We start from the raw sequence: 23,375 nt of genomic DNA, 5'->3' as shown, positions 1-23,375 counted from the left end.
CACTTTGCACGTGACGCAGAAACTTGGGGTCTTTCAGAAGATCCTCACATCTTTTGTAAACTCATATATCCTCTCCTGCAATACATTTTGAAATCTTATAATTACTCCACTGAATTTTTATGAAAACCTCCTTTGTGTTTCTTTAAAATTCACCTATCCAGGATGATTTTTCCAAAATCCTGAACTTAAGGCACAAGGCAGCTTTTGGTATGTGCCAGCAAGTAACTTTTTCTTCTTCACCTCTCTCATTGTGTTTCAGGATACAGGTGTGGGTAAATCAAGTATTGTGTGGCGGTTCGTGGAAGACAGTTTTGATCCGAACATCAACCCAACAATAGGGTAAGAGATTATGTTTACTGAATATGCATCTAAAGGTGTACTGAAAAGTCCTTTCAAACAAAGATGTGTTACAAGGGTAGGCATCACCATTCTAAAAGCTAGTGAATTTGGAGACAGTGATTACCATCATCTCTAGAAGGACTTGAAAATCATCTTTTAACTTGTGAGAAGTGAAAACTTGAAGGTGAAAGTATGAATTAAAGTTTTATTTATTAGAATATACATAGAGCCTTCGATCTGTGAATAGGAACAGCAAATTTCACCTTGAAATAAGGCAGAAGAAAATAGGTCTTAATGTTTTTTTTCCCTGGCATGTCAACTAAAAGATACTTTAGATGGCTTTAGCTCTTCCTGAAAAATAGTTTGGAGTCTGAACCCTTCTCACACATTTCAGCACTATGCCTGCACATTCCTGTAGTAGTGATGAATTAACAGAGTAATATCAAAATGTAAGCCTTTTTGGGGAATCTGGTTCATAGGAAAAGTGAAATTGACTGGCTATAGGTTTTTGACTCTGAACTTTTCAGGCTGTTTAAATAGCGTACTGTTAATACTTCCTCTGTGAGAAGTTGTGTTTCGTGTCTTTTAATACTCTTGTTAAGCTTATAAAACTAGGTAGCTGCTGTGCAAAGCCTCACCCAATTGGTTGTTTCCACTTAAAAATCTAATCTAATCTGTCTAACCAGGAAATAATTCATAGCATGCACATCCACATTTGAAGGCGTCAAGATGAAACCACCACTGACTCTCTGACATTAAAGTGACTTTGAATGTTCTTCAGGGAAAGACTGGGTGTGTCTGCACGTTTAATGTGTGAACTCATCCTCCTCTAGGCCTGCCTGTCACTACGTGCGTGGGAAAGTAAAGGGGCAGGAAGTGACAGTAGGCCCTGCTGCTGACTCAGGGAGTGACACACCTCACACTAGTCAGCGCCCCAAACCCCACCGCCAGCTTGGTTAGAGGTGCTGCCTCGCCAGAGAAGAGGGGAGGCGGGGGTCTCTCTGGCGCTCACGCGGAGGTCCATGGCCCTGTCTTGGCGACCAGTCCTCTCCGTTTGGCCGCGCACCCCGTCCCCAAGCCCGGCTGTCTTCCCTGTTTAGTCTGGGTGAACGTCTCACAGGCAAGAGCAAGATGAGGCTTTCCCGTCATCTTCTCTACCCGTCCCTGTTTCTCTGTCCTTGGCACATGTATTCCTCCTTCACGATGAACCCCACGCATGCCTGAGCTCAGGAGCACCCCCCGACTCCTTCCCCAGCCCTGCCTGCAGACCTGCTCCCCTCAGATAGGGCCATTCCCCAGGCCTGCTGGGCAAACTGGGGCTCTGGAACAAGAGCTTACTGCTTCTTCAGCCCTCTGCCAACCATCCCACCTCCTCCGCTCTGCTGAAACCACCTTCCCTCAGGACCTGCTTCCAACTCACTGACAAAGCCAAGGGCTGTTTCCTTTCATTATTTGCTCATCCAGTGCCAGCTGTATGCCAGATGCTGACCTGGGTGCTGGTAATTCAGAGCAGGGCTCAGTAGACCCTGGCCTTTTGGCCCACCTCTCAATTCAAAGATAAAACATTACTGAGACACAGCATACCTGTTCATTTATATGTGGTCTCCACTGCTTTCTGCCTCAAGGGCAGAGTTGAATAGCTGTGACTGAGATCCCATGGCCCACAAAGCCCAGAGTATTTATTATTTAGAGCTTTTCAGGAAAAGTTGACCAGCCCCTCCTGCCCTCAGGTACCTGCCAAGAAGGAGAGAGACATACTGTGTAACCAAGGCACAGGAAGTGAGTTCTTTGGCCATTTTCTGTGTTCTGAAGGAGGAATGTGGAGGCCCGGCAAGAGCATGTAGCCAGGGCCTGACGCTGGCCCGGGCTCTGCCAGGTCCCAAGGTGCCTCACGGTGAAAGTGTGAGGCTCTTGGACGCCCTGACATCTCAATATTGATAAATGAGTGGATTATATTTCAGAAGATAGTTTAGAGACACAAGTTTCTGAAGAGTGGAAGGTAGCTGTTGGTGATGTGGAGGGCAGTGAATAGCAGGGGGGACAGGGCATGTCAGACGGGCGGCCCAGAGGCTGGACAGGCAGCAGGCCAGGCCATGGGTGTTCCTTCTCTCCCTGTGTCCTTCCGTGCTCTTCAGTCTTCTGCCTGCCCTTCCTCCTCTGCTGAGTTCACACAGGTAGGTCTTCCTCATGCATCCTGCCCGACTCCTCTGTGCCTTTCCCAAACGTACAGGGGCTCTGCATGTCCATGACTAAGCTCAGGAGCTCCCCATCAGAGGCCTGGCCCTCTGCTCCTCTTTCCATGGACCTTGTGGTAGAGAAAAGGACCAGCATATCCTCACGTACTCAAGCCAGAACCCTGGGCATCCTTTCTAGATTGCTCTCCTACTGTCCCTTCTCCTCCCTGAAGCCGGCATGAGTCACTTGCTCCTGTCCAGGACTCCTGAATATCTTTTCATCCCTGTTGCTTCGATGACTTCTAGACCTTCATCTTCCCTGGTGGTGGTCCAGACGTGGACACTGCCACCTGCCAGCTGGTTAACTCTGAATCTGTTTCCCCATCAACAAAATCGTAGTAATAACGGGCACCAACTCTCTATGAGATACTCCTTTTCAAATGTTCAGCTAAGTGCCAGGGACACTGGGGCTCAATACATGATAGCGTTGTTTTTAAAATATTTAGATCTTATTAAAACCTTTCAAAATTATTTTATCAAAGTAATGTGTCTGTGGTTTTTTTCTGTAATAGCGAGGCTTTTAAGTTAAGTATTAACAGTTCCCTGGTCCACTCGGACTCACTCCCTAGAGGCATCTACTTTTGTGATGGTTTAGGCTGTTTTTTTCTGATCTTCCCTCCAGATTTTTTCGTTAACACGCATATACTGCTAATTCTTGATCCCTTCTCTCCTCCCCCACCCCATCCCCCAATTTTAGGCGTTATCTCGTGCTTGTTTTCTTGGGAGATGGGAACTTAGGAATCCTGCTTCTCTTATCTCTCCCTGCTTCATTTGCCCTCCTCCTCCTGTGTTTCCATTAAAGCTCTACCGCTGAGCGGCAATGTAGCGTTTAGACTGCAAGGTCTCCAGCCGGTCTAGCTGCCTTAACATCACAGGTCTAACACGTAGTTGCTCTGTGGCCTTGAGCAAAGTATTTAACCTCTTTGTGACTAAATTTGCACATTTGGGATAATTAGTTGCCTCTAATTATAGAGTTGTGAAAATCAAGTTAAAATACATAAAAATTACTTAGAATGGTACTTGGCATATGGTAAGCATTTGTTATTTCTTAGCAACTGATATTTTTTGATAAACTTCTAACACTGTAGTTTTTTTAAACTAAAATTAGTAGATATTGTTTTGTATCTGATTTTATTCATACTTTGTGAGGTTCACCTATGTCATTTCATGTAATGTTAGTTTATTCTTTTTCATCTCTGTATAATAAGTATCCCATTGGATAAATACACCACAGTTTATTCTACTGTCGGAATTGTGGTTGTTTCTATTTGGGGTTTGGGAATTGGCAGGGGAATTCCTGGCTCAGAAGGAATATGTATCTTAACTCTAGTAGATGTCTTCTAAAGTTTTGGATCAGTTTATGTTCCTGCCAGCAGTGTTTGGGCGTTCCGGTTGCTTCATATCCCCTATGACATTAGATGTCATCAGTCTCAAATTTTAGCTGTGTTGGAGGATTGGTGGTACTGCCTTATTCTGGTGTTAATTCCTGTTTCCCATATGACTACAGCTACTGAACACATTTTCATGTCTTTATGGGTCATCTAGATACGTTGCCTGTTTGAGAATCTTCTTCATTTTTCTATTGAGTTGTCAGTCATATTCTCATTGACTTATGAGTGTTGACTTACGGGTGTCATGTATTGACTTATGGGTGTTATGTATGTCTTCTGGATATTGTAGATTCTGTAGTCATTTGTTGCATCTGACTATTGCAGATACTTTCTCCCACTCTCTAACTATCCTTTTCACTCTCTGGATCTTTTAATGAAGGGTTGTTACTTTTAATATATCCATTTGATCAGTCTTTCAATGAAAGATACTATGTTAGTGCTTTTTATGTCCTTTTAATAAACTTTGATTTACCAGTCATGAAAATACACTCCTTTTAGCCTATAGAAATTTTGTTTTGCTTCTCAGATTTAGATTTAATTTTTACCTAGAATTAATTTCTGTATGAGATGTAAAATTAAGTTGTGAGGGATTGTCTTTTTTTTTTTTCTTTTAATTCCAGCAGAGATTTACATCTCACTTTTTTTTAAGATTATCCATAATTCACTGTTGTGTACTGAGCTGTGATTGTCATAAATTGATCATCTGTATTTATAGTGCACTTTTTAATGGATTTTTGTTACTGTATCCCACTGATCTGTGTTTTAGTTTTTTTATGATTTTATTTGTTTTTATTGTTGACTCTGCTGGATCTTCGTTGCTGCCTGGGCTTCTCTCTAGTTCCAGCAGGCAAGGGCTACCTCCAGTTGCGATGCACAGGCTCTCATTGCAGGGGCTTCCCTGGTGGAGCACAGGCTCTGGGGTGTGTGGGCTTCAGTAGTTGTGGTTCCCTGGCTGTAGACCACAGGCTCGGGAGTTGTGGTGCACGGGCTTCTTTGCTCTGCGGCACGTGGGATCTTCCCTGACCAGGGATCAAACTCATGTCTCCTGCATTGGCTGGCAGAGTCTCACCTGCTGAGCCACCAGGTAAGCCCCGCTCTGTCTTTTTAATTGACTTTACTAAAGTATAGTTTACGTACAATAAAAGGCACCCATTTTTAGTGAACAGTTCAATGAATTCTGACAAATTGGGGAAGGAAATGGCAACTCACTCAAGTATTTTTGCCTGGAGAATCTCATGGACAGAGGAGCCTGCCTGGCTACAGTCTACAGGGTCACAGAGTTGGACACGACTGAAACAACTTAGCATGCATTCACACATATACATATATGTATACATCTGTGAGCTCATCACTACAATCAAGATGTAGAACACTTCCATCACTCCAGTCTGTCCCCTTTTGCCCCAACCTGTATTTATCCCAATCCCTACCACAGGCTCCAGGCAACCACTGATAAGCTTTCTGTCTCTGCAGATTATATGGAATTTTAAAGTTTCAGTTGTTTGTTCTTCACGTGTAAACATAAAGTTGGCCTTGTGTCATGTGACTTTACTAAATTCAATTAGTTCAGACATCTTTCTAATAGATTCCTTGAGATTTTCTTAGGTGTACCATCATGTCATCTGTAACAGGCAGTTTTCTTTCCTTCTTTCCAATCTATATGCCTTTTATTTCTTTCACTTGCCCTGTCACATGAGCTAAGACCTCCTGTACTTAAGAGAAGTGGTAACAGCCAACATCCTTCCCTCATTCCTAATCTTGAGGGGAAAGTATTTGGTCTTTTCCATTAAGCTGGATGTCTGGGCTCTTAGGTTTTTTATAGGTGCCCACTACCAGTTTGAGAATATTCTCTTCTATCCCTAAATGGAATTTTTTTTTTTTTTAATCAAGGATTGTGTGAGTTTTGCCAGGTGGGTTTTTTATCTTTAGTTCAAAACACTTAGTGTTAGTTCTTAACACTTGTGTTTTCAGTCTTAGAATAGTGCTTTATAACAATTGGTACTAAAATAACAAAGTGATGTTGCATTCCTCACATAGATTTCACTTGGTTATTATGTGTTTTTTTAATACACTACTGAGTTGGATTTACTAAAATTTTTGCCAAGAGTTTTTGCCTCCATGTTCATGACGGATATTGATCTGTAGTTTTCTGTAATAATACCTTTCTCTAGTTTTGTTATCAGGACCTCATAAAATGGGAAGTATTTTTTCATCTTCTGTTTTTTGGAAGATTCCGTGTAGAATTGGTATTATTTCTTCTTTAAAGGTTTGGTTTAATTCACGAGTGAAGCCATCTGAGCAAGGAGTTATGTCAGCAAAATTTAGCTACCACTTCAGTTCCTTTAATAGTTACGGGCTTATTCATTTCTTCCTGAGTAAGCTTTGGTATTAATAGTTTGTGTCTTGCAAAGAGTTTGTCCATTGTTTCTGTCTTTTAATTTATTGGCATAAAGTTGTTCATAATATTCCTCTACTATCATTTTAATGTCATTAGAATCTGTCTAGCAATTTTAGTGGTCTTCTCAAAGAACCAGTTTTTTATTTTATTAATATTTCACTGTTTTTTCCCACTTTTCTTTTTCATTGATTTTTGCTTTTATCTTCATTTTTTTCCTTCCTTTTCTTATTTTGACCTAATTTGTTCTTTTTTAGTTTTTTAAAGTGGAAGTTTAGAATATTGACATTTAAGGCTTTTTATATATATGCAATTAGAACTATACATTTTAAATACTGGTTTGGGTGAAATACCATGGATTTTGATGATTGTATTTTCATTTTCATTTAGTCCAAAGTATTTCTTTCCCTTGTGACTTATTAGTTGTTCGGAAGTATGTTTTCTAACTTCCAATTATTTGGGGATTTTCCATAAATTTTCAACTAGTATGATTTGTGGTTTAAATCCATTGGATCAGAGGACATAACTCATTAAATTATTTCAGACCTTTTTACATTTAATGCTTATTTTATGGCCTAGTATGTGGTCTTCATGAATGTTCCATGTTTAGCAGAAAAGAATATGTTCTGCTGCTATTGTGTGTTCTGTAAATGTTAAACAATCAGCTTGACTAATAGCACTGTTCCTTTCCCCTGTATACTTAACTGATTTTTTCCCCCTCATTTGCAGTGAAAGGAGTGTTTGAAATCCAACCCTAATTGAAGATTTGTCTAGTTCTGTTTTTAGTTTAATTAATTTTGGTTGATATGTTTTGAAGCTCTTACTATTGAGCATATCTATTAATGCATTTTATTGTTTTTATTCTTGATAGCGTGACCCCTTTGCTATCATGAAATGTCCCTCTTTTTCCCTGGTAACAGTCCTAATTGTGAATTCTTCTCAGTCTTATATGAATACATGCTCTTCAGCTCTGTGTTGATTAGTGTTTGCATATCTTTCCCCGTCCATTTACATTTAACCTATTTCTATCTTTATATCTAAAGTGAGTTTTTGCAGACAGACAGCATTATGGGTCTTGGGTTTTAATTGGAGTAATTGCACCAGCTGTCTAATATAATTGTAGGTAGCTGCATGTGGCTATCTGAACTTAAGTTAAAATTTTAAAGTGAGTTCCTTGGTCACACTAGCTACCATTCAAGTTCTTCTTGCAGAAGGCTCTGTTTTATAGTACTGGTTTAGGCCATTTTTATTTTTTATAACTATCAATATGGTTTGGCTTAAATCTACCATCTTGCTGTATTTTTCTACTTGCCCCTTATTAATGGTTCCATTTCATCTCTGCCAGTGGCTTTTTAGCTGTATCTCTTCTATTGTTTTAGTGGTTGTGCTTTGATTTACAATATACTTCTTTATCAGTCTTTCTTTAAATAATAGACAGTTTCACATATAGTATAAGAACCTTACAGGAGTATGCTTTCATTTCTCCTCATTGATCTATAGTGTTATTATTGTCGTATATTTTGCTTTTGCATCTTAGAGAATCCACAGTACAGTTGTTTTGTTTTGTTTTGTTTTGTTTTTGCCTTAGTCAGTGATCTTTGAAAGAAACTATTAGTCCTTTTTTTTGGTCCTTGTGCCAGTGTCACAGTTTCTTAATTCCTCTATCTGTGTAGTAAGTTTCTCTGTCCAGGGCATGAGTACTTCTGTGTTATTCTTCAATAATTTCTTGGCTATTCTTGGCCTGTTACATTTCCATGTGAACATTAGTGTTATCTTTTTTCATACCAACACACTAATTCCCATTGTGTTTTTGATTGATGTTTCATTGAATTTATAGATTGGTTTGGAGAAAAATGATATCTATATGATATTGCATCTCTAACACATGAATATAGAAATGTATTCTTCCATTTGTTAGGCTTTTTTTATTTTTCCTGAGCATTTTTTCTGCTTTTCTGTTTAGTGGACTGGTGCATCTTTTGTCAGATTTTATCCAACTGGTTTGATGTTTCAATGTAGTTTTCTGCTGTTTTTGTGCTAAATTGTATTGTTTTGAAATCTTTATTTCTAATCCTTAAGCTTTTTGTGTCTTTTATTGAGTTGAGTAGAATCTCTAGTTCAGTTTTGAGTAGAAATGATCATACTAGATAGTCTAATCTTAGCAGGAAAGCTTTTGCTATTATGCCACTAAATATGTTTGCCGTAGGGTTTTTATACACATACCTTAGCATATTAGAGAGTGTCTTTTTTATCATATGCTGGAGTTTTTTGTTTTTTTTTTAAGTGTGAAGTGTGGATGAAGATTTTTATTTATTTATTCATTTATTGGCTTGATTGAGTAATTATTCTTTTATGCTATTAATGTGGTAAATTGTCAAATTTTCATGGATTTTTGCATATCACTTGCTTTAGTTTACTCTTTTTTAGAACTTCCGTGTATGTTTATGAGTAAGATTGTCATGAAGTTTCTCTTTCTGTAATGTACATGTCAGGTTTGGTATGAAAGTTTTGCTTCCCTGATGAAACTATTAATAATTGAGAAGCTCTTTTTTGGAAGAGTTTGTTAAAAAAAAAAAAATTGCTGCTGTGACTCTTTTAAATGATTAGTACAGTGCCTGTGGGCTTTGAGTTGTCCTTGTGTAATAGGGTTTCAGAAGTCAATTTCGTTCATAGTTGCAAGGTTATTCATTTTCAGGGATATTTATGTAATTGATTTCCACTCCTTATTTTCAGTTGCATTCCTTGTTTTAAAACCTTAGTCATGGCATTTACCAGATCAAACAAGTTTTTATAAAATATCATTTCAATCATTCATTTCAGAATATTTTCAAGTTTCTATTATGATTTCATCTTTGATCCAAACATCATTTAGATGTGTTTGTTGAATTCCAAATATAGAGAAATTTTCTAGTTAATATTTTTAGTGATTACTGCATAATTGTATTGAGATCAGCGAACATATTTAAATCCTTTATTACTGATATAATTTGCAATTTGCCTGGCATATGTTGATTTTGGTAAGTGTTTCATATATGTTTGAAAAGATTGCATACTTTATCTGTTTTGCAGCTGTGTTAAGTACTTAACAAATCTAGAATCCTATATCTTAATACAAACCTTCTACCATCTGAGCTGTACTCTTTAGCTCTGGCAATACACTTTACCTTGAGGTCTAATTGTAACTGTTAATATAACAGCACTATTTCCTTTGGTCAGTATTTGCATGGCGCATCTTTGTCTCTTTTTGTTTTTTAACCTTTCTGTATCTTTTTACTTAAGGTGGGTTTCTTGTAAGCAGCTTATGATTTGAATTTGATAATGTTATATATATTCCATATAACCACGCCTAATCAAGATCCAAATATTTCCATCATGTCAGAAGTTTGTTTCTGTGAGTTCCACTCCCCATAAGTGGCAACTGTGCTGACTTCAGTCATTGTGGGTTAATTTGCCTGTTCTTGAATTTCACATAAATGAAATAATACAGAATGAACTCTTTGGTGTCCGATTTCTTCCCCATAAAACAGTGTTTCGGCGAGTCAGCCATGTTGTATGTATCATAATCTTTTTTTTTTTTTAATTGATGACTGATACTCTCCTATGTGAATAGGTAACTGTTTGTTTACCCATTCTCCTGGTTATGGACGTCCGGGTTGTTTCCACTTTGGAGCTATTATGAATATAGGTACTGTGATCATTCTTTTACAACTCTTTTTGCAGTCATAGGTTTTCATTTCCTTTAGGTAAATACCTAGGAGTAGAATTTCTAGTTCATAGGAAAGGTGCATTTATATAACTTAGTACAAAGTTGCCAACTTGGTTGTATCATTTTACCCTCCTACCTGCAGTGTACAGAAGTCCAGTGGCCCTACATCCTCATCAGTGCTTGTCTTTAACTTCAGTTTTTCTAGTGGATCTAAATGGCATCTCATTGTGCTTTTAATCTGCATTTCCTAGATGACTAGTAATAATAAGCATCTTTGCATGTGTTTCTTTGTCATTCACTATGAAGTCACTACCCAAGTCTTTTGCCCATTTCTCCTTAGTTTTTGCCTTATTTTTTACAGACGTGTAGAAATTCTTTACATATTACAAATAGAACTCTTGTCAGATATATTTATTGTGAATATTTTCTTAAATTCTGTGGCTTGCCTTTTCATTTTCTTAATGATGTGTTCTAATAAGGAGTTTTAATTTTAATGAAGGCCGTGTTGTCAGTTGGTCTTCCTGGGTTCATGCTTTTTTGGTCCTCTAAATAAGCACTGCTTGCCCTAAGTTTTCAAAGATGTTCTCCTATGTTTTCATCATAGTTTTAGCTTTACTTTTAGTTCTTTGAGCCATCTCAGATTAATTTTTCTGTATTCTGTGAAGTAGAGGTAAGAGTCACTATTTTCTGATGTGATCATCCAGTTGTCCCACCATCATTTGCTCAAAGTCTTTCTATCCCCATTGAGTAGCCTTGGGATCTTAATAAATTATAATATTGAGTCTTCTGATCCGTGAACATGGTGTCTTTCTCCATTTACTTAGGTCTCCTTTAGTTTGTCTCTGCATTGTTTTGTATTCAGTGCAGGAGTCTTAAAAAAGTATTTTTGTTGAAAAATCTTGCTAAGTATTAATGTTTTTTAAACTATTGTAAATGGAATTGTAATATTTTTATCTGCAATTTTTTGTAGAAATACCGTTGAATTTCACGTTTACCTCGTATACTTTAATACTCTTAAATTCACTTTTTTCTGATAACTGTTTTGTAGAGTCCTTACAATTTTTTACATCCATGATTATGTTGTCTGAGAATAAAGTCAGTTTGACTTCTTCTTTTCCTTTTAATTTTTTCAGTACCATGCTGCATTGTCTAGAACCTCCTACCATGTTGAATAAAACTAGTGACCAATATCCTTGCCTTTTCCCAGTCTTAGTGGGAAAGCGTTTAACATTATACCCTTAAGTATGATGTCCACTGTAGGGTGCTCATTGTTAAGATAAGAGCGCTTTTTTCTTTTTCTGGTTTGCTGAAAGTTTCTTTTTTTTTTTTTATTCAAGAATGGGTCTTGAATTTTGTCTTAATACTTTTCTGCATCTTTTTAGATGATACAGTGGTTTCTTACCACCATTTTTCTGTGAATGTGGTGGATAACTGTGCTCATTATCGATTGCTAAGTAACTAATTATCCCAATACTTAGATTATCCCAATACTTAGCCACTTGAAACAACAAACTTTACACCACATTTTCTGTGGATCAGGAATCAGTGTGGCTTATCTGGCATGGTCCTGACTCAGGGCCTTTTGTGGTATTGCAGTCAAGATGTCCCAGTCAGAATGGAGCTGCAGTCGTTTGAAAGCTTGGCTGGGGTTGCAGATCTGCTTCCAAGATGGCACACTCACATGACTGTTGGCGGAAGGCCTCGGTTTCTGAAATCTTCACCATGTGGGCCTCTCCAATGGGCTGCATGAGTGACCTCAGAACAGGACAGCTAACTTTCCCCAAGACAAGTGACCCAGGAGAGAGCAAAGAAGAATCTGAGCTATTTTTATGACCCCTTGGAAGGAAGTTACTAAGCCCATTCCAAACTCACAGGGTATGGAATTAATCTCCAGTCTTGAAGGAGTATCAAAAGGCAAAAAATGAGCATACTTTATTATAACTACCAGAATCACATTAATTGAATTTAATTTACGTTAATTTAATCATTATTACTGTATAATCATATCATGTGTAAACATTACACAAACTCAGATTGAGAAACTGTTCACAAAATGACAGGTGTATAATCCTCAAAAGTCTCAAAGTTTAAAAAGTCAAGGAAGGACTGAAAAGCGGACCCAGACTGAAGGAGACCCAGGAGTCATGACAACTAAATACAGCGTGTGTTTTGAACCACAAAGGATATTATTAGAACAATTGGTAAAACTCAAATAGGCTCTGAGGACTAGATGGTAGTAATGTGTTGGTGTTAATTTCACAGTTTTGATTATCTTATTCTGCTTATGTTTGTAGGAAAGATAATCTTGTTTGTAGGAAATGTCCACTAATGTTCAGAGGTAATGAGGCAACTTACTCTCAAATGGCTCAGGATAAGTAAATTCTGTATTTGTAACTTTTCTCTAAATTAGAGGCTGTTTCAATGTTTTTTAATGATGGCTATTTTACTGTAAATAAAGGCATTAAGAGACAACCAACTGTTATCCCCATAATGTCATTAAAAGACAGCTGATTGCTTGGTATAAAAGAGTAACATTGAGCTGCTGATGCCCTCATGCCGGCTCCATGAGTCTTGGCCACATGTAGCTCCCTGCTTGGCTTACCTAACAGTGACTCTGAGATTGAGTATTGTTCAGGGTAGAGGGAAAAAGAAGATGCAGAACTCTCATTTTATTTGACACACATATGACTGTTTCCATGTCCCTTCATTCCTTCCTATTTTCATCTGATTGATGAAATGATTGATTCATTCCTTGACTTTTCATCTGATGTCATTTCCCTTCGGCCTAAAGAACTATTTCAGCATTTCATGTATTCTCAGGGCTACTGGTAACAGATCCCTCAGTTTTTGTTGCTCTGAAAAGGTCTGTACTGCATCCTCACTTTTAAAGGATATTTTTGATAGGTAAAAATTTCTGGAGTTTCCCCCCTTTTGTATTTTGTTTTGTACAGCATAATGATTTGATATTGGAAGGTATTGTGAAGTGGTTACATAATAACTTTAGTTAACATCCAGTCACCACACATTGTTAGAAATTTTTTTTCTTGGGATGAGAACATTCAAGATTTACTCAGCACCTTTCAAATATACAGTATGGTATTATTAGCTGTAGTCACCATGCTGTATATTACATGTGTGAAGTGAGTGAAGGTGTCAGAGGCACCTCCTTCAGTTATACAATAAATAAGTCCTGGAGGTGTAATGTACAGGTTTTTTTCCCTCTAGCATTTTGAAAATGGTATTCTGCTGTGTTATGGCCTCCATGGTTTGTGCTGAGTGGCCTGTCATCATCCGTAGCAGTGTTCCTCTGTATGTAACACATCTTTTTATTACCTGGCTGATTTAAGATCTCTATTTTTTTAATTTATTTTTGGTGCAGTATAGTTGATTTACAGTGTTGTGTTATTTTCTGCTTTACAGCAAAGTGAATCAGTTGTACATGTGCATATATCTGCTTTTTTAGGTTCCATTCCCATGTAGTCATAGGGGGCTGTTGAACAGAGTCCTCTGTGCTCTATAGCAGGTCTTTATATGTTTTCTAGGATCTCATTGTCTTTTGTCTTCAGTTTACTGTTGTGTGCTAGGTAGGTGCTTGTTGTCCTCTGGGGTGACTGAGTTGCTTGGGTTAGAAATACAATGGCTTGGGACATTTTCAACCATCATTTCTTTAAATATTTTGTCTACCCCATTCTCTTGCTCTGCCTGTAGGATTCCAGTTATTCGTGTGTTAAACCATTCAATATTATTCAAACGGTGACTGAGGCCTAGGTTTTGTTTCACTTTGTTTTTACATCTTTTTCTCTCTATTCTTAGGATCACATTATTTCTGTTGATCTGTCTTTAAGTTCAGTTGATCCTTCTTCTGTCTTTTAAGCACAACCTGTATATTTTTTTCACTTCAGATGCTGTCTTTAATTCTAGAATCTTTATTTGGTGGTTTTTTATATTTTATAAGCTTATCTGTTCACTCAATATGACTCCTTTTCTTTAAATCCTGATTATAGCAGCTTTTAAAGCATATGTTTACTAGTGCCAGCATCTGGATCAGCTCATGATCTGTTCATGTTTACTCTTTTTTTTTCTCTTGACCTTGGATCACATTTCTTTGCAATTGTAGTAATTTTTCTTTAATTATTGTTGTATACTGACTGTTGCAGAAGATATGTTGTTGTGAGGATTTTATATTATCCCTTGCTAAGGAGTGCTGAGTATCCCCTTGAACTTGTTCAGGTTTGGTTTTACACTCTGTTAGGATGGTTCCATTGGAGTATTTAGCCTCATGGCACATTCTTATTCTGGGGGCACAGTCTTTACTTCTGAAATGTGGCCTATCTGGGTTTTCATTCAGGGTGGTCACTGGGCCCCTGTAACTTGGCAGAATCAAAACTTCCAACTCTTCCTGTCCTGCAGTTGGCAGCCGCTGAAATCTCTGCTTGGCTTTTACAGTATTCCAGTCTTGCTGCCCTTGTAGCCCACCCCCCTCCACCCTGCCGCTCCCCCAGCCGACCCCCACCATGTGTGAGTGGTTTAAAGTGACTCTGGATGAGTGGATTTGATGTGTGCATCTGAGGCTCCCTCTGCAGCATCTTCCTCCCAGTGTACCCTCTCTCCCTCTCCAACACAGTGGTAACCCCAGACCATGTCGTCCAGCCAGCAGTTTTCTGCTTGATCAGTTGGGGAGGGTTCTCCCCATGCTGGTACCACCACCGAGTCTGGACTCCAGAGCTCCCAACTTTGACTTTTAATTTGAATATTTAATTAACTTTGCTTTTAAGATAATTGCTGGTATATTTATGTTTAAATACAGCAGTTTTACACTTTGCTTCTTATTCACCTGGTCCTGTGTTCTTTGGATTGAATTTTGTTTTGGTTTTGATGCTGTGTTTCTGAACCCTTGGTTACCTTGGGACTTAAACATTCTTTCTTCTCATTCAGTCTCTCAGTCGTGTCTGACTCTTTGCAGCCACGTGGACTGCAGCACACCAGACTTCCCTGTCCTTCATGGTCTCCCAGAGTTTGCTCAGACTCATGTCCATTGAGTCAGTGATGCTGTTAATGGTGATGCCATTTAGTTGTTAAAGAACAACTAAATACATTCATTAGTTGTTCTTTAACTCTTTACTCTTGCCGTCATCTTATGTATGCTGGCCTTATTCCAGTCTAATGTAAGTTACTTTCACCACTTTCCAACAGCGCAAGAGTCTCAAATCTAAGTTCTCTATCTCCTGGGTTGTATGCTCTTACCTTGTATTGTAATTCCAGACCTCACAGGACCTTTATTATTGCTACACAGTCACCATTCCTGTCCCTTTTTTCCACATGTTACTTTTCCTGTTGCTTTACATTCCTGCCTGCATTTCTGGCCTTCCATCTGGGGTTATTTACTTCGTTCTGAAGAACACCATTTCATATCTCCTTTACTGTACTCTTTTGGTGCTGGGCTTTTTTGTCTGAAAATGTCTGTATGTCATCTTTTTTAAATTGAACTTTTATCTACATACAATACAATGTATCATTTAGCTAGTCTTTATGTTGTACTTAAGTGCCACCAAGCCATAGGACATTTCTGTTGCCCCAGAAAGCTCCCTTCCTGCTGTATCCACCCTTGTCTCGCCAACCTAACCGCCATCTGACTTCTATCACGGTAAATATATGTTTTTAAACTTTATATAAATGGAATCTTATTATATGTACTCACTTGTGCTGCCTTCTTTTGCTCACAATACTGTTTTTGAGATTCATCCATGTTTTTGCATGTATCAGGAGTTTGTTCCTTTTTATTGCTCAGTGGTATTGTATGAATATACCACAATTTGTCTATCCAGTCTCCTGTTGATGGGCATTTAAATGGAGTCCAGTTTTAAGCTATTATGAATAAAGATGCTTTGAATAATTGTATACATTTTTGTGTGTGTGGAGTAAACTCCTGGAGTTCACTCAAACTCATGTCCCTTCTCCTCCCACCTTCAATCTTTCCCAGCATCAGGGTCTTTTCAAATGAGTCAGTTCTTCCCATCAGGTGGCCAAAGTATTAGAGTTTCAGCTTCAGCATCAGTCCTTCCAATGAATATTCAGGACTGATTTCCTTTAGGATGGACTGGTTGGATCGCCTTGCAGTCCAAGGGACTCTCAAGAGTCTTCTCCAACACCACGATTCAAAAGCATCAGTTCTTCGGCACTCAGCTTTCTTCACAGTCCGACTCTCACATCCATACATGACCACTGGAAAAACGATAGCCTTGACTAGACGGACCTTTGTTGGCAAAGTAATGTCTCTGCTTTTTAAAATGCTGTCTAGGTTGGTCATAACTTTTCTTTGAAGGAGCAAGCGTTTTTTAATTTCATGGCTGCAATCACCATCTGCAGTGATTTTGGAGCCCCCCCAAAATAAAGTCTATCACTATTTCCACTGTGTCCATCTATTTGCCATGAAGTGATGGGACCAGATGCCGTGGTCTTAGTTTTCTGAATGTTGAGCTTTAAGCCAACTTTTTCACTCTCCTCTTGCACTTTCTTCAAGAGATTCTTTAGTTCTTTTTCGCTTTCTGCCATAAGGATGGTGTAATCTGCATATCTGAGGTTTTTGATATTTCTCCCAGCAATCTTGATTCCAGCCTGTGCTTCATCCAGCCCAGCGTTTCTCATGATGTACTCTGAATATAAGTTAAATAAGCAGAGTGACAATATACAGCCTTGACGTACTCCTTTTCCTACTTGGAACCAGTCTGTTGTTCCATGTCCAGTTCTAACTGTTGCTTCCTGACCTGCATACAGGTTTCTCAAGAGGCAGGTCAGGTGGTCTGGTATTCCCATCTCTTGAAGAATTTTCCAGCTTTTGTTGTGATCCATACAGTCAAAGGCTTTGGCATAGTGAATAAAGCAGAAGTATCTGTTTTTCTGGAACTCTCTTGCTTTTTCAATAATCCAGTGGATATTGGCAATTTGATCTCTGGTTCCTCTGCCTTTTCTAAATCCAACTTGAACATCTGGAAGTTCGCAGTTCATGTATTGTTGAAGCCTGGCTTGGAGAATTTTGAGCATTACTTTGCTTACATATGATATGAGTGCAATTGTGAGGTAGTTTGAACATTCTTTGGCATTGCCTTTCTTTGGGATTGGAATGAAAACTGACCTTTTCCAGTCCTGAGTCCACTGCTGAGTTTTCCAAATTTGCTGGCATATTGAGTGCAGCACTTTGACAGCATCATCTTTCAGGATTTGAAATAGCTCAATTGGAATTCCATCACCTCCACTAGCTTTGTTTGCGGTGATGCTTCCTAAGGCCCACTTGACTTCACATTCCAGGATGTCTGGCTCTAGGTGAGTAATCACACCATTGTGATTATCTGGGTCGTGAAGATCTTTTTTGTGTAGTTCTTCTGTGTATTCTTGCCACCTCTTCTTAATATTTTCTGCTTCTGTTAGGTCCATACCATTTCTGTCCTTTATTGTGCCCTTCTTTGCATGAAATGTTCCCTTGGTATCTCTGATTTTCTTGAAGAGATCTCTAGTCTTTCCCATTCTGTTGTTTTCTTCTATTTCTTTGCATTGTACACGTTACTTTTGAGCATATACCTGAAAAGCATATACTTTTGAGCATATTTCTTATCACTGTATAACAGATTACCCTAAGCTTAGCAGCTTAAGACAACAACAAATATGTATTGTCTCAAAGATTTTGAAGGTTAGAAATTCAGGAGCACTTAGCTGGCTATTCTGACTCTTGCCATACTGACCCCTCTGTAGGGCTGCTTAAGTGGCTTTCCAACACCGGAGCCCAAGATGAAAGGCACAGTGTCTTGTGTGACCTAGCCTTCGTTTCCGTGATGTCCTCCTGGTTACACGTGACAGCTTCACTCACTGTGGGCGGGGACTACACAAGGACATCCATACCACGAGTACCCTTAGGGCTGTCTTGAGTGCTGGCACCACAGTAGGTTTTAAGGCATGTTTATAAGAACTTGGTGCTTGCTGTTTTCCAAAGTGCTTACATACTCTTCTCTGTTCCTGCCGGCACTACATGAAAAGTCTGTTTGCTTCACATTTTCATCAGTTGTTTTTAATTTTAGCTATTTTGGCAGATTACAATCATTTTTTGAGGCCTGTTTTCATTTAGATACAGAATTCTCAGTTTTCAGTTATTGCCTCTCAGGCCTTTGAATATAATGTATCCCATTTTCGTATGACTTCATCTGTTTTGATTGAAGTCAGGTGTCAGTCTTGTTGCTGTCTCAATATTAACGTGTCATTTTCTTCTTCTGGGAGCCTTTGAGATTGCCTTTTCATCTTTAGGTTCCAGCAGTCTGTCTTTGATATGCCTAGGTGAGATTTTTGTTATATTCATTCTGCTTGGGTTCATAGGATATCTTGAACCTGTGATTTAATGCCTTTAAGTTGGAAAATTCCCAACCATTATCTCTTCAGTATTGTTCCATTTTCTCTCCTCACAGTCTCAGACTGCTCTTACATATAGGTTAAAGTTTGTGTGTGTGCCTCTTCCCCTCTTCTGTATTTTCCTTTTTTTTTTTCCTCCGTGCCTTAGACTAGGTATTTTCTCCTAGCCCTTCATCCAGTTTATTAATCACTTTTTCAACTAATTCTAATCTCATTTTAAACCTATCTGTGAAGTTCTTCATCTCAGTTATTTTTCTAAAGTTCTAGAATATTGTTGATTTTTTTAGTGTACCTTTTGTTTGTTTGTTTTGCTGAAATTACCATACTAATCGCTGTTATCATACAATGTTTTGTTATCTTCATAGTAAATATTGAAAACTATAGTCATTTTTCTATTTATTTACTTACTTGTTGTCTGACCCCACCACTCCATAGTTCCATGAGAAGGGGAACCTTATCCAAAATAACCACTGATGTATCCTCAGTGCCTAGCCCTTAGTTATTTGCTCAGTAAAAAGAATTTTTCTTTAATTATAATATTTTTACAGTTGAATACAGCCATCATTTCTCTTTATCAATCTGATTCATTTCAGATCCTCCTCTTTTTTTTTTTTTTTTCAGATCCTCCTCTTATCATCTTCTGCCCTGTTATTTCACTGAAACCACTGTTTCAGTTTAACATCAACTCAGTTCAGTTCAGTCGCTCAGTCGTGTTGAACTCTCTGTGACCCCATGAACTACAGCACGCCAGGCCTCCCTGTCCATCACAAACTCCCGGAGTCCACCCAAACCCATGTCCATTGAGTTGGTGATGCCATCCAACCACCTTATCCTCTGTCGTCCCCTTCTCCTCCTGCCCTGAATCTTTCCCAGCATCAGGGTCTTTTCCAGTGAGTCAGCTCTTCGCATCAGGTGGCCAGAGTATTGGAGTTTCGGCTTCAACGTCAGTCCTTCCAATGAATATTCAGGACTGATGTCCTTTAGGATGGACTGGTTGGATCTCCTTGCAGTCCAAGGGACTCTCAAGAGTCTTCGCCAACACCACAGTTCAAAAGCATCAATTCTTCAGCGCTCAGCTTTCTTTATAGTCCAACTCTCACGTCCATACATCACCACTGGAAAAACCATAGCCTTGGCTAGACGGAAACCTTTGTTGACAAAGTAATGTCCCTGGTTTTTAATATGCTGTCTAGGTTGGTCATAACTTTCCTTCCAAGGAGTAAGCGTCTTTTAATTTCATGGCTGCAGTCACCATCTGCAGTGAATTTGGAGCCTAGAAAAATAAAGCCAGCCACTGTTTCCACTGTTTCCCCATCTATTTGCCATGAAGTGATGGGACCAGATGCCATGATCTTAGTTTTCTGAATATTGAGCTTTAAGCCAACTTTTTGCTCTTTCACTTTCATCAAGAGGCTCTTTAGTTCTTCTTCACTTTCTGCCTTAAGGGTGGTGTTATCTGCATATCTGAGGTTTTTGATATTTCTCCCAGCAATCTTGATTCCAGCCTGTGCTTCCTCCAGCCCAGCGTTTCTCATGATGTACTCTGCATATAAGTTAAACAAGCAGGGTGACAAGATACAGCCTTGACATACTCCTTTTCCTATTTGGAACCATCTGTTATTCCATGTCCAGTTCTAACTGTTGCTTCCTGACCTGCATACAGGTTTCTCAAGAGGCAGGTCAGGTGGTCTGGTGTTCCCATCTCTTTCAGAATTTTCCACAATTTATTGTGGCCCACACACTCAAAGGCTTTGGCATAATCAATTAGAGCAGAAATAGATGTTTTTCTGGAACTCTCTTGCTTTTTCGATGATCCAGCGGATGTTGGCAATTTGATCTCTGGTTCCTCTGCCTTTTCTAAAACCAGCTTGAACGTCTGGAAGTTCGTGGTTCATGTATTACTGAAGCCTGGCTTGGAGAATTTTGAGCATTACTTAACTAGCGTGTGAGATGAGTGCAGTTGTACGGTAGTTTGAACATTCTTTGGCATTGCCTTTCTTTGGGATTGGAATGAAAACTGACCTTTTCCAGTCCTGTGGCCACTGCTGAGTTTTACAAGTTTGCTGGCATATTGAGTGCAACACTTTCACAGCATCATATTTCAGGATTTAAAATAGCTTAATTGGAATTTGATCACCTCCCCTACCTTCCTAAGGCCCACTTGACTTCACATTCCAGGATGTGTGGCTCTAGGTGAGTGATCACACCATTGTGTTTATCTGGGTCGTGAGGATCTTTTTTGTACAGTTTTTCTGTGTTTTCTTGCCACTGCTTCTTAGTATCTTCTGCTTCTGTTAGGTCCCTACCATTTCTGTCCTTTATCAAGCCCATCTTTGCATGAAATGTTCCCTTTCTCTAATTTTCTTGAAAAGACCTCTAGTCTTCCCATTCTCTTGTTTTCCTCAACTCATGAATGGCTAATATCAACTCATGAATGGCCATTTTGTTGTATTTGACCTCTCTAGAAGTATCTGGCATTCTTTTTTCCCTGCAGAGCCTCTTGTTACCTGGCATACAGTTCTGATTCTCCTCCTTCCTACCTCATGGGATGGTCCTCTTTTTTCTGTTTCTTGTCCTTGGCATCCACTCCTAATATGTGGAAGCAGGAGGGTTTCTGCCATGGTCCTGGGTCTTCCCAGTGACCTCATTCACACTCACAGCCTTGAGAAGATGCCCTTTCTCCAGTGACTCTGTATGCCTGCTGTGTCCCTGCAGACGCACCCTGGACACCACAGGTCCGCCTCTGACCGCCTCTCCCCACTCTCTCATCCCAGAGGCCTCATCCTGCCTTGTCAGTGAGGCCATCACTGAGTGGAAATTGGTACAAGCACTCCACACTGCAAGTAGTATGATAATGTTCATCATATTCCATTCTTCAAATGTGGTCACTTAACCCTTAAAACAGCCCTGTATGCTCACAGTTCAGATATAAGAAGTCAGAAGATTGTCATCCAAAAAATAAGCAATCAAAATTAATTTTTAAAAGCCCACTAGACATCTGAGCTCACAAAGAAACCTAAATGAACGCAACTTCGGACAGTGATGAGCCACTCAGAGAAGTGACCCCTGGCTGCTGTCCATCTCTGCAGAGACAGGACTTGGGGGAGCTGCTGGAGGTAGGCCCGTGGGCTCTCATCTGTGGAGACTTGAGGCCACAGGCAAGCCCAGAGAAACCTTTCTGAGGGAGTCCCCATCTTCGCTGGACATTGGGTGACTGTAGCCAGGGCACAGGGATCCCGGCAGGGAACTGGAAAGCCAAGATAACTCCTCAAAATTGTGATCACATTTACTGATCCTTCCTCCACTGCATCCAGTTAGCCGGCTGTTAAGCTCATCTAATAAAATTTAATATTTAAAGTCAGGTCAGGAGAGGACTTCCCTGGTGGTCCATTTATAGCAAACCGAAGGCCAGTCAAAACTCATCTGTGAAGTAGAGGTCAAAAATGTTTTGCCTGAGGTAGGTACAAGACTTAGCTAGAAATGGGCATAAGAAAACTTTGTGGGCTTAGGGAAATGGTCTGTATCTTGTTTTAGACAGTAGTTACACGAGTAGTTACATGAGAATATGAAACATCAAACCCTATACAGCATGTTATTGTTCATTAATATTACTTGGGTAAAATTTAAAGCGTTTTAAATTCCTGTGTTATAAGTACTGAAGTTATTCCTAGGTTTCAAATGAGAGAACCGAGGCAAAGAGAGGTTAATTGACTTGCCCAGTTGGTGGCAAAACTAATAAGCAGAGCGGGTAGTCTGTCTAAAAAGCCTGCACGCTTAGTGAGAATGCTATTGTCTCATATCCTTGCCCAGAAATTCTACTTCTAGGACTTTATCCTTCGGATAAACTTACTCACGTATGTTTCAGACAACAAGGGCAGTAACTGTCCAAGGTTAGTAATTGCAGCACTGTTGATTAGCAGGGGTCTGATTATATAATTTATAGTATAATCACTTGATAGACTGTGATACAGGGGGAAAGGCCAGCTTGAGAAAACTTCCGTACTTACATTGGATGACCTCCTAGGTTGTAGCACAGGGTGAAATAATCAAAAGTATGTTTTATGTTCTACCATCTGTGTTAATAAAGAAGGTTGCAGGGGAAACTGCATACACATACACTGTGTAAACCATGGGCGTATCAGAAAGGCGACCTGAGAAGCAGATGAGATAGTTTCCAGGGCGAGGAGTTGAGTGGCTGGACAGAGGGGTGTGGGGGAGACAGTTCAGTCCAGTGCACCCGCTCTGCACTGTGGGTCATGAAGCCTGTGAGCATGTTACTTGTTCTGAAAATCAAGGAGCAGAGGTACAGTTTGAAAGTTCCTGAATAGCTCATCACACACACCATTGCCTGAGCCAACAGAATCCTGCCTCAGACTTCTTAGAACTGTCCCTCTCAGCAGCCCACACCTTTTGGCTTTAGGGTGTCAGCCTCATGGTGTCCCTTCACACCCATCAAGCCCACCCCATCTTTCTGCAGGACCCTCTCACGGCCTCGGAGCTCACCTCCATTTCCCTCTATCTTGTTCGAGCGCTCAGCGATGCTCAGTATTCCCCGGGTTTTGCCTAGAATTCCATCTCCACTTCTGCCCCGTAAGGTCCTTAAAAATAGACATCCATCTCACTCACCCATGGGTTATTAAGTGCTTGGTATCTGGCAGGAGGACCAGAGGCCTGTTGTGTGCTTCCAGAATTCAGCTTTCAAACAGGTCTGATGACACCTCCCTTCCTCCCCTTGGAGCTCCTCACACTCTCAGCTGTCTCTCCCAGAGCGTCACCCTTCAGATGACTCCACACAGTACACAGGTGGAAGTTTTAAATTTATACTGTTAAATATTTCATTGTGTGTTAGAAAATACAAAACTAGTCCCTGAATCCTGTGGGATTTTAATTTTACCGGTATTATTGCTCAGACAAGT

General features: G+C 39.5%; 1 protein-coding gene across 1 annotated transcript in view; it reads left to right on the top strand.

Annotated features, from left to right (window-relative positions):
* The window catches only part of RAB22A (RAB22A, member RAS oncogene family), a 64,101-nt gene that overhangs the window by 1,055 nt on the left and 39,671 nt on the right, over positions 1-23,375 (top strand). The window contains exon 2 of the mRNA XM_043480692.1: positions 260-339. Coding sequence (XP_043336627.1) covers positions 260-339 — 80 coding nt within the window. The remainder of the gene's footprint in view (positions 1-259; positions 340-23,375) is intronic.

The sequence above is a fragment of the Cervus canadensis genome, chromosome 10, assembly GCF_019320065.1.
Source record: "Cervus canadensis isolate Bull #8, Minnesota chromosome 10, ASM1932006v1, whole genome shotgun sequence".
Lineage (NCBI taxonomy): Eukaryota > Metazoa > Chordata > Mammalia > Artiodactyla > Cervidae > Cervus > Cervus canadensis.
The sequence above is the reverse complement of the archived record's forward strand: the minus strand, read 5'-3'. Positions and strand labels throughout refer to the sequence as shown.